The sequence below is a fragment of the Capra hircus genome, chromosome 18, assembly GCF_001704415.2.
Source record: "Capra hircus breed San Clemente chromosome 18, ASM170441v1, whole genome shotgun sequence".
In the NCBI taxonomy this organism is placed as follows: domain Eukaryota; kingdom Metazoa; phylum Chordata; class Mammalia; order Artiodactyla; family Bovidae; genus Capra; species Capra hircus.
Window position 1 is genome coordinate 36,280,296 of NC_030825.1, and position 13,373 is coordinate 36,293,668.

The 13,373-nt window shown below is 49.0% G+C and overlaps 1 protein-coding gene across 6 annotated transcripts in view; it reads right to left on the reverse strand.

The window, feature by feature from the left end:
• Positions 1-13,373, reverse strand: part of ZDHHC1 (zinc finger DHHC-type containing 1) — a 32,513-nt gene that overhangs the window by 7,936 nt on the left and 11,204 nt on the right. For 2 of the 6 annotated variants that reach the window (XM_018062149.1, XM_013971244.2), the window contains exons 1-3: positions 12,653-12,961; positions 5,165-5,210; positions 3,524-3,766 (exon numbers count right to left, since the gene is read on the reverse strand). In XM_018062149.1, coding sequence (XP_017917638.1) covers positions 3,524-3,766; positions 5,165-5,173 — 252 coding nt within the window. In that variant the 5' untranslated portion in view covers positions 5,174-5,210; positions 12,653-12,961. Of the gene's footprint in view, positions 1-3,523; positions 3,767-5,164; positions 5,211-12,652; positions 12,964-13,373 lie in introns of those variants that run through there. The other 4 variants (XM_018062147.1, XM_018062146.1, XM_013971243.2 and 1 more) reach the window with 3 other exon arrangements.

The window sequence follows — 13,373 nt, forward strand, 5'->3', positions numbered from 1 at the left end:
AGGAGCCAGGCTCCACCCTAACTTGCTGTACCAGAGCTGACAGAGACAATCCTGTGGCCCACCACAACCTCTCTATCCCTACAACCCTGGCTCTGGATCAGGCCTTCACCTCTTGCTTGTTGGGCTATTCCATAGTCTCTGGACTCTGCTCCTCCTGTCTGGGTCCCCTTGAGTGTACTCTTCACTTGGTCCTGAAGTGAGCTCTGAAAAGCTTAAACTTAAGGCCTTGACTGCTTAAACTCCTACAGTGGCTTTCAGTGGCTCTCAAGCTAAAGTTTACTCTTCAGGTTCAATGCTCATGGCCCCTTTCATTCTGGCTCCTCTCAAACCTCTTGGTATTACCAACCACTACTCCTCACCATTCCAGCCTCTTTTCAGACACACTGAATGTGGGCAAACATTTAGTTTCCTGCCTGCTTCAATACTTCTCCCACTCCCCACCCCCTGGTTCATTCATTCAACTATTTACTGAGGTCTTTCTCTACATCAGCCACTGGGGCATATGGCAGGAACAAACAGACTTGGTCCCTATCCCCAAGGAGCCCACAGTCTTGCAGGAAACACAGATGTTAATCGAAGAGTAGGTTGATTGTGATAAAGTTCATGGGACTATGTGAGTTTGCAACTGGGTGACCTCCTCTAGTCGAAAGGGATATGGAAAGCTTCCCTGAGGAAGTATTATGTCAGCTGATACTTGGAGTGGCACAGGAACCAGCAGGAAATATAAAGAGGAAAGGGGGCCTGGCTGGGTGCTGGGAGCAAGCAGAGCCCCAAATAACGGGGTGGCTGATGTGTGGTTCTAGCTCAACTCGTTGGTGCCATGCCAGAAAGAGAGCCTATGTCACCAAATTCTGGCTTTTCTAAACCAGAAATCTGGCTTTGTATCTGGATATATGAGGCATCTCATTTTTTTAATTTTTAAAATTTTAAAATGCTGACAAAGAAATAAGTAATTTTTAAAATGTACCTGCTGAAGAAGCCCTTCAGATATGTCTATTTAGTGTGTTATTATCACTCAATTTAAAAAAATCTATAGGCCAAACTGGCCCATGGACTGCTAGTTCTTGACTTCTGACTTAGCTGGGTATTGGGATGGAGAGAGGAGCTAAGGGCTTCCACAGAGACCAGTGTTGTCACAACAGAACAACAGAGGAAATAAAATAAGATGATGATGGGGAAGTGGGCAGAGTCCAGAATGTGGAGAGCCTTGAGGATCTTGAACCTTATGGCAGGAAGAAGCCATTACAGGGTCTTAGTAACTTAATCATTTTTGTATTTTGAAAGGGCACTCTGGCTGCAGAGAGAGACAGACTGGCTGGAGTGAGAGCATGTGCAGGGAGACCTGTTTGGAGACGAAATGATCATCTAGGTAAGAGAGGCAGCTGGCAGTGGGGAGAAAAGAGGGCAAATACAATACCTTTTGGGAGGCAAAATCAACAGGACCTGATGACTGACTGGACATAGATGATGAAGGGAGAGGGTGGAGCCAAGAATACCGAGCGAGGGCAGGAGGAAGGAAGGCGGGGAGCTGAGAGCAATAGGAGCGCATTTGGGCCCCTGGTGATGTTGGTCTACATGGCCCTCCTCCTGTACCCACATTCTGCTGAATGAGTCCCTACCCTCTTACTTACCAAGTGATGATCTCCACACTACTAGGTTTTCCTCCAGTTGGAAGCTGAGCACTGAGAACTGGGGCCCTGTGTTCTCATCCTTGCAACCCCAGGGCCCAGGCCAGTTCTAGGCACAAGGTGAGTGCTTGGTACGCACAATTACCCTACTTCATTCTTCAGGGGCCCTAAGGGATCCTGCAGAAGGACGGTAGCTTTGATGGGAGGACAGAGAACCATTCAGGCCAGGAAATGGGAGTGCCAAACCAGGTGGTTCTGTGAGCCTCCAGCATTGCCAAAAGCAGTAAATATGGAGAAGACAAAACCCTCAAACCATCCCACTTGCCTCCGAGTCAGGCTGTCTGGGCAGTCCTTCTGGCCTCACTGGATACCAGCTATGTGACCTCAGGAAGTCATTGAATCTCTCTAAGCCCCAGTTTCTTTTCTTTTTTTTTTTTAAATTAAAGTCAGGGGAACACCTTCCTTACAGATTATTATGAGGATTGAATGAGATCATCCATGTACAGGGTTGGCACAGTGCCTGGCACATATAGGTGCTCAATAAATTCTAGTTACTCATGTTTACTATTATTTGCTCTAATTCTACTCATTCCAAACCATGTGATTATTAATCAGGTACCTTGATGGCAGAAATCCAGGTAGTCTTGAGTGAGTGGTATACCCATTCCAGATCATGGGAGGAATGTCCCATGAAGCATTCTACTTAACAGTACTGAATAAGCCCTGTGGGTTACCTCAGAGAAAGTCTAGTTTTCAGAGTTGAGGACTAGGTCCTGGGTCCCAGTGAACCAGGAAGTCCCCCTGTGACACTGCTGGCATCTGAGACAAACAACCTTCTCTAGAGTCTTTCTCCATTCACCTGACCTTGTCACCTACCAGCCAAGGGCTCTATGGTTTCCCAAGAGAGCATGCTCACACTCACGGCTCATACATTCTGGAGCTCACACACACATCTGGTGTGCTCCCTGTCCCCTGCCTGGGAAGCAGGCAGGATTCTTCCTGTCAGACAGAGGAGGAGGCTGAGATGCGCGGTTGGCAGAAGCAGTTCAGCCTGGTGCAGCCCTTCAAGGGCTGAGTTGAAGGGTGCTGATTACGCCTGAGACTTTCAAATTCATCCCTGTTAACTCCTTTAGCTCACCCTAGGCTACCTTCTCCCAGAGGCCCAAGGAATTGTCTCCATGAAGCATACACACCAGGGCACATTTTCACGGGCACCCTCTGGACTGGGGCACATAGCCACCCGCTGCACCTTAATCCTCTGTTCCTGGGGGTTATGGCCAGGGCGGGGACAGTCACATCACCAAGCTCAGGCAAGTGCGTGTTTGTCACAGTTTTCAGGAGTTTCCAGGGCATCTTTATCCCTCCTCTTGTCAATTCAACCTTCCTTACCCTAAAAGAGTCTGATTTATAGAATCAATGAGCTCCCAAACAGTCCTGGGTATGGCATAACCATCTCTGTAAATAAAACCATATTTTAAATATACCAGGAACTTAATATATAAAGGAGGCTACCATGATTCTTTCCAAAAAGTGAAAAATTATTTCATAAATGGAACATCTCTTTCATCCTTCGTTGAGCTCTGGATACAATTAGCTTAAAGAGAGCTTTAAGGTTCTCATCTATAACTGCTCTTGTTGTACCTCAGTTGATGAAGTTCCCATCTGTGTGGGGCTTTCAACGCTCCAAGGTTCATTAGGTCTTTCCCCTCATCCAGTCAGGCAGAGGGGTCAGATGGGTGTTGGAGGCCAGCAGGTAGGCAGCTGGACTCCGAGGCAGAGATAGGGCCCATTTGCACTGTCTGAGGCTCTGGAACCCAGCTTCAGGCCTTGCCCATGTCCCTCCATCCACTGTCTGCACTCTCCCATGTACCAGCCCCACACTTTCCCAAGGATACAGCATAGCCAGCAGGCACCCAGTGGTGAGGCAGGAGGGGAACTAGGACCCCAAAGCCAATCACAGCAAAGAAGAGGTACAGCAGCCAGGCCACAATCTGGAGTGGGTGCGGGGGCCAGCTCCACCCATTCCGGCGGGACCGCTGGCCCTGCAGCTCCGGGGAGGGTCCGCTGGCCTGTGCAGGTGCGGTCCACACATTCTTCTCAGGGGCTGTCTTGTTAGAGGGCTTGTTGCAGATGTTCATCTCCAGAGGGAGAAAGAGTAGAGACAGCATTAGCCTGAGGAGGCCCAGGCTGGAGCCCAAAGCCCCATGCCTGCAGTCATGTTTCAGCAGGAGGGGCAGGCTGGAATGTGAAGCTCTCTCCCAGTTACTCTGAAGGGGGATCCAGGACCCTAGCATGAGGAGCCTGACAGTGAAGGGAGGATGGCAGTAGAGTGCTGGCCTCAAAGCCCCAGAGCGAGCTCTGGCCCCAGCCCTAGCCAGGACAAGGTAGGAGGGTCCAGGGTTTATTTAGGACACAGTGTGACTGCCTGTTACTCAAAGTGCTCTGTTTCCACAGCCATCAAAATTAAGCCCAATAAGACATGTTCTCATCTGGTAACAATATCAGGCTGGAGCCAGAGTGATGAGAACACATGCTGATTCTGTTAAGATTAGTCACCTCTGTCCCGAGGCCCAAATGCAAGTGTCAGAGAGGGCCCCCATACGCTCTGCTAAGGGAAATAGGGAGTGGAAGTACTCAGGAGAGGGATCTGGCCTCTGGTCCTAGCAAACATATACATGCTCTTCAAGGACTGGGGTCCCTGAACCATCTCCCCTGTGCCTCAGATAAACTGCCTGGGCTTCTTGGCTGAAGAGAAGACAGCACACAAGAGAGAGGGGAGGATTCCCACTGGTTCTCTCCAGCAGTGGAAATGACCATGTATCTCTAAGTAAACCTGGGCCTAGTGCGGTGAGAACAAAAAAAGTGAGCTGATGCCTTTTGACTCACTTGAGGGAGCTCAGGGAAAGACAAGCATTGTCCAGAGCCAAACCACCAGATGGCAGCACTCTTCCACACCCATCCCACCATCCCTCAGCCCAAGAGCTGACCTGGTTGTCAAAGGATACGTGCAGAGCAGACAGGTGGGCCTAGTATTACAGGAAAAAGAGCCCAACCCCCAGTATCTTCTGAACCTGAGGTGAAACCAGAGCCTGGGCAGGCTGTGCCCCACTTGGGTGGACAGGCCAGCTCGGAGCTCTTGGTGGGAAGATCAAAAATCCCTGGCAGCTGGACTCTCCTTTCAGGAGCCCATGCCTTTGGCCAGGGAGTCTGACTAAGACAAAGGGTACGGCAGGACCCTCCCCCACCAGCACATCTGCCTATAACACCTTCCTCACTTCTCAACTCAACAAAATGTGACTTGATCTTCAGAGTCCAGTGCGAGCACCACCTCATCCAAGAAGCTTTCCTTGATGCTCCAAGTGAGTCAGGGGGTCTTTGCACTCAGTTTTTATTGGGCAAGTCACTTTGCCATTTGGTACACTTTGCCATCTCTATGTCTGCCCCCTTATGCCAGCTTCCCCTAAGGGCAGCAATGGTACTGTGATTCATCCACCTCTGTTCCCCCACATCCCTTCCCCCAAACATGCAGAACATACCTTGTGCATGGTAGGTGCTCAGTAATGTTTGCTGACTTGAAAACATCTGAAATAAAAGGAAATATGGGCACAGTAAATGATGTGAAATCCTGACCCACTCAAAGCCTCCTGCCCTGTTCTGCCCTGCCTTCAATCTGTATAGTCACCAGGCACCCATACTCCCACCCCATCTCCTCCCGCCCCATGGCTATTTCCCTAACTGCCAAACATTCATACTCAGCCACTCTGCCCTTCATACCACCCAAGGCCCAGGGCCTCCCACAAACCAAACCTGGAGATTCTGAGTAGCCTCATCTCAAAGCTAAATGGAGTGATCCTAGTTTTTCTCCCAGGAACTCAACTGGAATCCTTTGGTCATTTGCTTTGTCTTCAGTAAACACCAATGAAAGGTGGGAAAAGAACCCCAGCTTTGGAGGAAACAGATCTAGGTCCAACTCCTGGTTCTTTGCTTACTAGCTGAAGGGCTTGAGTTTCTTCATCTGAAAACAGGGGTAGAGATGCCCACCTAGGGCTATATACAGATCAGTAACACATATTGACACATAAATGTTCCCTAAATGGTAGACATTATGATTACCCTTAAATAGCCCTCTGGGGTGGAGAAGGCAATGGCACCCCACTCCAGTACTGCTGCCTGGAAAATCCCATGGACAGAAGAGCCTGGAAAGCTGCAGTCCATGGGGTCACTGAGGGTCAGACACGACTGAGCGACTTCACTTTCACTTTCATGCATTGGAGAAGGAAATGGCAGCCCACTCCAGTGTTCTTGCCTGGAGAATCCCAGGGACGGGGGAGTCTGGTGGGCTGCCGTCTATGGGGTCACACAGAGTCGGACACGACTGAAGTGAATTAGCAGCAGCAGCAGCAGCCCTCTGGGGTATCCTCATCTCTCCAGACTGAGGAGGCTACTATATCTGATATCCTAAGAGGTTTTATGAGGTTTATGCCCAAAGTGATGGGGCTGGTTGAAGTTGCTTTCTTAAGTCAGTAGTCCCAAGGAACACATTGTCATAAGAGCTGAGCTGGGTTGTCATTCTAAACTTCTCAGCTTTGATGAAAGATGACAAAGGTGATCAAAAAGCTGGCATCACTTTGTTTGGAAGGTCCCCAGAGGTAGCAAATCTTTGTCCTTGATTTTTGGAAACAAAGGTCATCAGGTCAAGCCCAGTGAATACAGTTGAGCTGGGCAGTTCTGCTCAGGAAGACAAATCTTTGTGGCTCCAACATAGGTTCTCTGGTGATCCAATAGGGCAACTTCTTTGAAGGGAACCCATCAATTAGGGCCCCTAAATCCTGACTTTCTCCTTGCCATCCTCACTCCTGAACAGCCCTACACCTTGAGGTAGTTTAGAAAGAAAGAAGCAGAGGCACATGGCTGGCTGACATGTCCCCACTGCTGGAGTGGGCTGGCAGTGGCCACAGGCACCCCCCAGTGCCCGGGTGTCCCTGATGCCTGAGGCAGGAGAAGTCACCATTTGAGGCCAGGGGCCTACCACCAACAGCTTTAGAGACTGCTCTGATTCCAAACCCCAGTACCCTTGGCTCAGAGAGGTACCACTTTTATGAGACCGTGGATAGGGGGATGGTGCTATTGGGTCTAAGTCCTCTGCAGAAGTGGTAGCACTCTAGAGTAGACTGAGCTGCCCAGGTGGCATGCCACCTGCATTAAAAGTCTGAGCCAACCCACTCTTAACTGATGACATTTTCCTTTATGGAGTTGGTGGCCACAAATTATTTTGACCCCCCCCCCAAAAAAAAATTTATTAAAAAGGCTCTGAGGTAGGAGAGAATAGGAGATGGGGCTTTAAGCATGGAAGGGACTAAGCACTGTCATCAGACCCAGGGACTTTTCTGGCTGTCCTTCCCCTCTCGGCACTTCCCTAGGAGATCAGACTAAAAGATGTGTCATCCTGCTCCCAGACATGGCCAGCTTGTGCACTCATGTCTTGGCCCAGCCCCCTTGTGCACTAACGATATAAACACATATGAGACCAGGTTCCTGCCCTCAGAGGACTGCCTTCTGCAGGCCCAGACAGACCCAGACAGATATCAGGGAAGTGGGTGAATGGGTATTTTGGCAGCCTAGTATGACAGGACACAGAGTGGATGGGTTTGGGGTCAGAGAGCAAGATTCACAGAGAGAGACAGAGATGAGCCCTGGGAAGTTGCAGGGTCAGATCCTAGGTTGAAACCAAGTCCCCCTAAAATCAAGTTCCCTTACTGAAATTGTGATTAATCTATCTAAAACTTTGTTCCCTTTTGAGTCTCTTGTAACTTCAATCTTGTGCTAACTGAAAACTAAACAACCAGAGTCTTATGACTAAAATTACTGAAAACATGTACTAAAATGGCTACTATAGATGTCATCATCAACACAGAAAGGGTTTCTCTCTAGTGCAAGATGAACTAACAGATCCCTGTGCCATGGACCACCTGGATAGAAAATCATAAACCAGAGACTAGAATACTCCAAAAACTACAATTAAGACATGTCACAAAAATGTCACAAGATGATGATTAATCCCAGCCTCTTGGTTCTTTCTCTTAAAAAAAAAAAAAAGCCCTAACTCAAAGACCACGGTGGAGTGGACCTGAGGCATATCTCCCACCCCTCCCACTCCCACTCGCTTGGCTCTCACTCCCTTCAATAAATGCTGTACTTTCCTTCACCATAGCCCGGTGTCAGTGGATTGGTTTTGCTGTGTGTTAGGAAAGCAGATCCAACTTCATTTCTATAAGAAGGTGATGACAGGAGGCCAGGTGAGTAAGCTTAGGTACTACTGAAAGAGCCATGGTGAGTCACAGAAAATTTAAACAGGGGAATTGACATAAAGGTGACGGGTGTTTTAGAAAGCTTTCTATTCACAGTGGAAAGGAGGGCATGAGCAAGAAGAGAATGGACTTGGGGGAAGTGACACCACAGCAGACTGGCCCAGGGAGAGCAATCGCCCAGAAGCCCAGTGCTTTGGGAGGAGATGGGCGGGAGGTGGGGGTGAAGCCCACAAGTTTCCCACTGCCCGCCTGATGACCCACTGCATCTTTGATGGGCTGGCAGGTATGTGGACCTTGATAAAAGATTCTCAAGTACCTTCAGCTGCCATAGAACAAACCACAGAGTTAAGCTGTTGGAGACAGAAAGAAGGCAAGAACAAAGAGGCCCCATGGAGTGTTAAGGTAAGGCTTCTGAGGTAGGCTGAAAGGGCTATGCAGGTCTCTCCCTGTCCCAACAAGGTGAAGGCCATTGCTGGGATGACAATAATCTATGTTAACCTTCACTTGCTAAAAGCCTAAAACAGCATTTGCAAAATAATATTAGGCTACTTTAACTCATATGCCCAGTTTAAGTGAGGAAAAGCTTACCATTTCAAGTTCTCATTATGAACTAGAGAACAGTTACCTGACAGGTTCACTTCCCTCTTGCTCACCTCTGCTCCCACCAAAAAAAAATATTTAGGAATGGTGTTCTGAGATTCATGAATAGTGCTGTCAAAAGAACCAGACTGAGATGAAAAGTACTAGCCCTGGAGAGGCTGTAGGCATCCCTGCATTTCTGCAAGATGTCTCAGAATTTCAGGAAAGAATCTACTTCACTACTAAAGAGGGTTTGTTGGCGGAGGCCACAGAACTGGAAGGGTAGAGTGCCGGGATCAGAAGAGAGGTGACAGGGCCAATGTGGAGGCTTGGAGGACCTGGAGAACTGAGTTACCAACAGGGAGAAACACGGTGGAGCAAGGGAAATGGGTTAGGGCTGGAGACAGAGCCTGCTTCTGGTCCCTACATAATGCCCACAGATTGAGGAAACTGGCAGGCGAATTTCACAAAGCCGTCACTTTAGATCACTCCTTTATTTTTCAAAAAGGTTAGCTGGAAAGCAATTTGGTAATGTCTACCGAATTTGAGGGGGCTTCACAGGTGTCACTAGGGATGAAGAACCCGCCTGCTAATGTAGGAGACATGAGACCCGGGTTCGATCCCTGGGTGGGGAAGATCCCCTGGAGGAGGGCATAGCAACCCACTCAGTGTTCTTGCCTGGAGAATCCCCATGGACAGAGGAGCCCGGTGGGCTACAGTCCATGGGGTTGCAAAGAGTCGGACATGACTGAAGAGACTTAGCACACACACGTACACACACACACATGCACCAAACTTGAGAACACATATACCAGTCTTGGGCCCAGACCTTCCATTTCTAGGTATTTATCTTATACAGATGCTTATAAAGTACACAGAGATTCATTGCAGTCATGTTGGTAATAAGAAAGGACCCAAAAAACCAATATTAAAAAAATATATGGTGCATCCACACAATGGAATGCTACATAACATCAAAAATGAGGGATGAAATGACTTTTGATACACAGTTAAATAGAAGCTGAAACTCCAATACTTTGGCCACCTGATGTGAAAAGCTCATTTGAAAAGACGCTGATGCTGGTAAAGATTGAAGGCAGGAGAAGGGGTCAACAGAGGATGAGATGGTTGGATAGCATCACCGACTCAATGGACATGAGTTTGGGTAAACTCTGGGAGCTGGTGATGGACAGGGAGTCCTGGCTTGCTGTGGTCGATGGGGTTGCAAAGAGTTGGTCACAACTGAGGGACTGAACTGAACTAAGTAGAAAAGCAAGATGTGGGACGGTTGTAGAGTGTGCTTACCAGTAAGTGAAAGCCAAGGTGGGTGGATAGATATGTATGTTCCTATATGCACAGATTCCCTCTGGAAAGAAATGCAAGAAAGCAAACACACAGGCAGCCTGCGAGAAGGAGATCTAGTGGCTAGGGATGAGAGAGATCTGTTTTTACTACGTACTCCTTGGTGCTGTTGGATTTCTTTTTTCACCATGGGTTCTACTTTTGAAACAAAAAGTCAAATAAATAATTGAAGGGTGTCATCTCTTACCCTCCTGGCCCCAATGGGCTTCCATGTAGACCAAATGTGCACGTGTGATCTAGAGCATAGTATCGCACCAGACAAAGAAGGAAATCCTGCCTAACAACCATGCAACAAAAGAGCACTCAGTTGTAGTTCAATGCTTTCTCATTCTCAAAAGCAGTTCTGAGTTGTTCAGCTGAAGAGCTCCCTATGAGCTGTTGGGGATTTTGTCCAAGCTGGAATCAGACAACCAGGTGGCACGACAGAAGAGCAGCCGGGCAGGACCTTGATCCAGTTTTCAGCTGAAGGTCAGCTAAGCTTCCTGTGACTCCAGAACCCAAAGGGAAGGTGCACACCACAGGAAGGCTTCACTCTCAACAACCTTTTCTTTTGCTAGAGGATTTATGATTGCATATGTGTGCTTTTCTGTCGATATTTCGAAACAAGTTTTCCGTTTTGTTTTTTTCCCCCAGGATCTACTTTTAAACCCATTTTCACTGAGATCTGACCACTGCCCAATTTAACCACCAAAAGGAGGGGCTGAAAAGAAAATGCTACATGGTTCACACTGTTCTACAGCAAAAAAAATGTCATTTATAAAAAAAACTTTCAAGGGGCAAGTACTTTGTTTATTAGAATTCCCCACAGGTGCCAGAGAAGTCTCTGGCTTTAAAATTCTGGGACGTGCTTACATGAATAAGAGACACACATCACAGAAACTCCCAGAAAATAAATTGGAGCTTCAGGCCTTTCTCATAGACCTCTCCAGTCATTGGTCTCAGATGTGGCTGGGCTCCTCACATCAACAACATGCAGAAGTCTGATGCTAGGGCAAGAAAAGCTTGAAACCTTAGTCATTTCTGAGTTGACGTGGTCTGCAAACATTTCCTGTGCCATTTTCCTCCTGAAGCAATCACTGCAAAGTGTTTGGGCTTCAAGTTAAACCAAGGAAACAGGACAAGAAGAAGGGAGCAACATGGAGCTGAAATAAGGCCAATGAGCAGAGGCAAGGGTTGTTGGTTTTAACCAGGAAATCAAATCCCATGATTGTGGAAGCAAGCCTTGAGGAACACCCACCAAGAAACAGTCATTTAGAACAAAGTTGTGACAGAACAAAGTAAGAAAAACAAAACAAAACCTGACTAATTAAGTACCAATGTTGCTTTTATTGAATCTCATGGTGATTATCTGTTTATACACCCGTCTCCCGCTGTGAATCACCAGTTTTGCAAAAATAGGGACCACCCCTTACACATCTCTAAATCCAACTCTCCTTCAAGAAGGGAAGTTAAGCCACTTCTTACCATTTCTGCTGCCATCACTCTATTCCAAGCCCCAATCATTGCTCCCCTACAGTGTCTCAACAACAACAATAACCATTGCTAGCCATTTAGATGGAGAAGGCAATGGCACCCCACTCCAGTACTCTTGCCTGGAAAATCCCATGTGCAGAGGAGCCTGGTAGGCTGCAGTCCATGGGGTCACGAAGAGTCTGACACGACTGAGCGACTTCACTTTCACTTTTCACTTTCATGCATTGGAGAAGGAAATGGCAACCCACTCCAGTGTTCTTGCCTGGAGAATCCCAGGGACGGGGCAGCCTGGTAAGCTGCCATCTATGGGGTCACACAGAATCGGATACGACTGAAGTGACTTAGCAGCAGCAGCAGCAGCCATTTAGAAGGCACTTATTCTGTGCTACCGCTTTAAGTGTTTTGATGGAATCTGCTTATTATCCCTCACAACTCTCTGAAGTAGATCGGATCATTTCAAACTGTTCTCATAGGCCTCTCTAGTCATTGGTCTGAGATGTGGCTAGCCCCTCACTTTCTCTCTCATAAACAACATGCAGAGCAATATGCCCTTTCCACAGATGAGGACACTGAGGCTCAGAGAGACTAAGTAAGTTCTAGGAGGCACAGCTACACTGGCAGAACTAGGAGGACCCTCAACTGACTTCCTGGTATGCCCTGTCACAACCACATTGCCCACAGCAGCCAGAGTGAGGTGAGATTTTCAAAACTTAAAAACACATCAAAACTCCTCAGTGGTTTATTCCTCCTGCTAGGATAAAGTTGAAAGTTCCACCACATCCTTCAAAGTCCCCCTCACCCTTTCTGTTCCTCTGTACCTGCGGCCACCAGATCTTTGCATTTCCTTTTGCCTCTTCCAGAAACACCCTTATCCTGATCACAATGCTGACTCTCAACCTTAGATCTTGGCTTAAAAGTCACATGAGAGAGGGGATCCTCCCGGACCTCCCTCCATTTCAGCACTAGACCATTTAACCTGACCTGAAATCACTTTAGTCGTGTATCTGGCGCCTGCTCCCCGCAACCCCCGCCCGACCCCTTCTTAACACTGCCGGTTCTGGAGAACTGCGGCCTTCTCTCTGGAGCCCTTGGTGGCCCCGCGCCTGGCAAAGAGCCTGGCACATAGCAGACACTCAATGCCGATCTGCGAACCTGATGAATGCTAGAAGGAAGCCGGGCGCCCTGCCCAAGACCTGCAGCCCAGGCCGCCAGCGGGCTCCAGGCGAAAAGCTCGGCCGGGCGGCGGCAGCTCTGCCCCCGTGGCTCAGCTTCGAGGTGAGAACTGCACAGGGGGCTCCTCACCTGCGCGTCGTCGGCCGAGCCAGATCGGCCCTGCCAAGGTCACTCAGCAGCTCAGCCCCAGCGCCAGGCCGTCTACCCACCCCAAAGCGGCCGCGCTTCAGACTCTCGCGGTAGAGACGGTCCCTGGGACCCGGCGGCGGTGCGCCCCGAATCGGAGCCCCATCCCGGGACGCGAGGCGGAGGTTAGGCCCGCAAGTCCTCCGGCTCCGACTTGAGCGGGCTGGCTGTACCACCCGGCCAGGCAGACGCTGGCTGGGCCTCGTCCGGCGCTGGGCCCGTTCCCCTGGCAACGGCGTGGGCTACGGCGCCCCACAGCGGCCAAACCGCTCTGCGTCACGTCGCGCTGGCACCCAGGCTCGGGCGGGGCTCACCCGGACCCCCTGGCTCCCCATTCTCCATTCCTTTTCAACATTCTTCCTCAAAAACATACTTTTCTCTACCCCCAATCCACAGCTTGTCTTCTCGAAATCCTAACTTGTCCCGTAAGCGTTCCGCTCCAGGTTCTCCCCTGAGCCCATCACTCTTAGGGAAACCCTCAGCCAGCCTGCACACTTTAATGAGAGTATGTGCTGGGCACTGGACGTACCCTAGGAAATACCCACGAGATCCCTGCCCTTCAGAGAGATAACAGGCTAAGAGGAATATATATCTAAAAGCAAATAAATATGAAGGTGGTCCATAATATAATGTGTGAAGTGTAAGAGCTCAAAATATCTCCTTT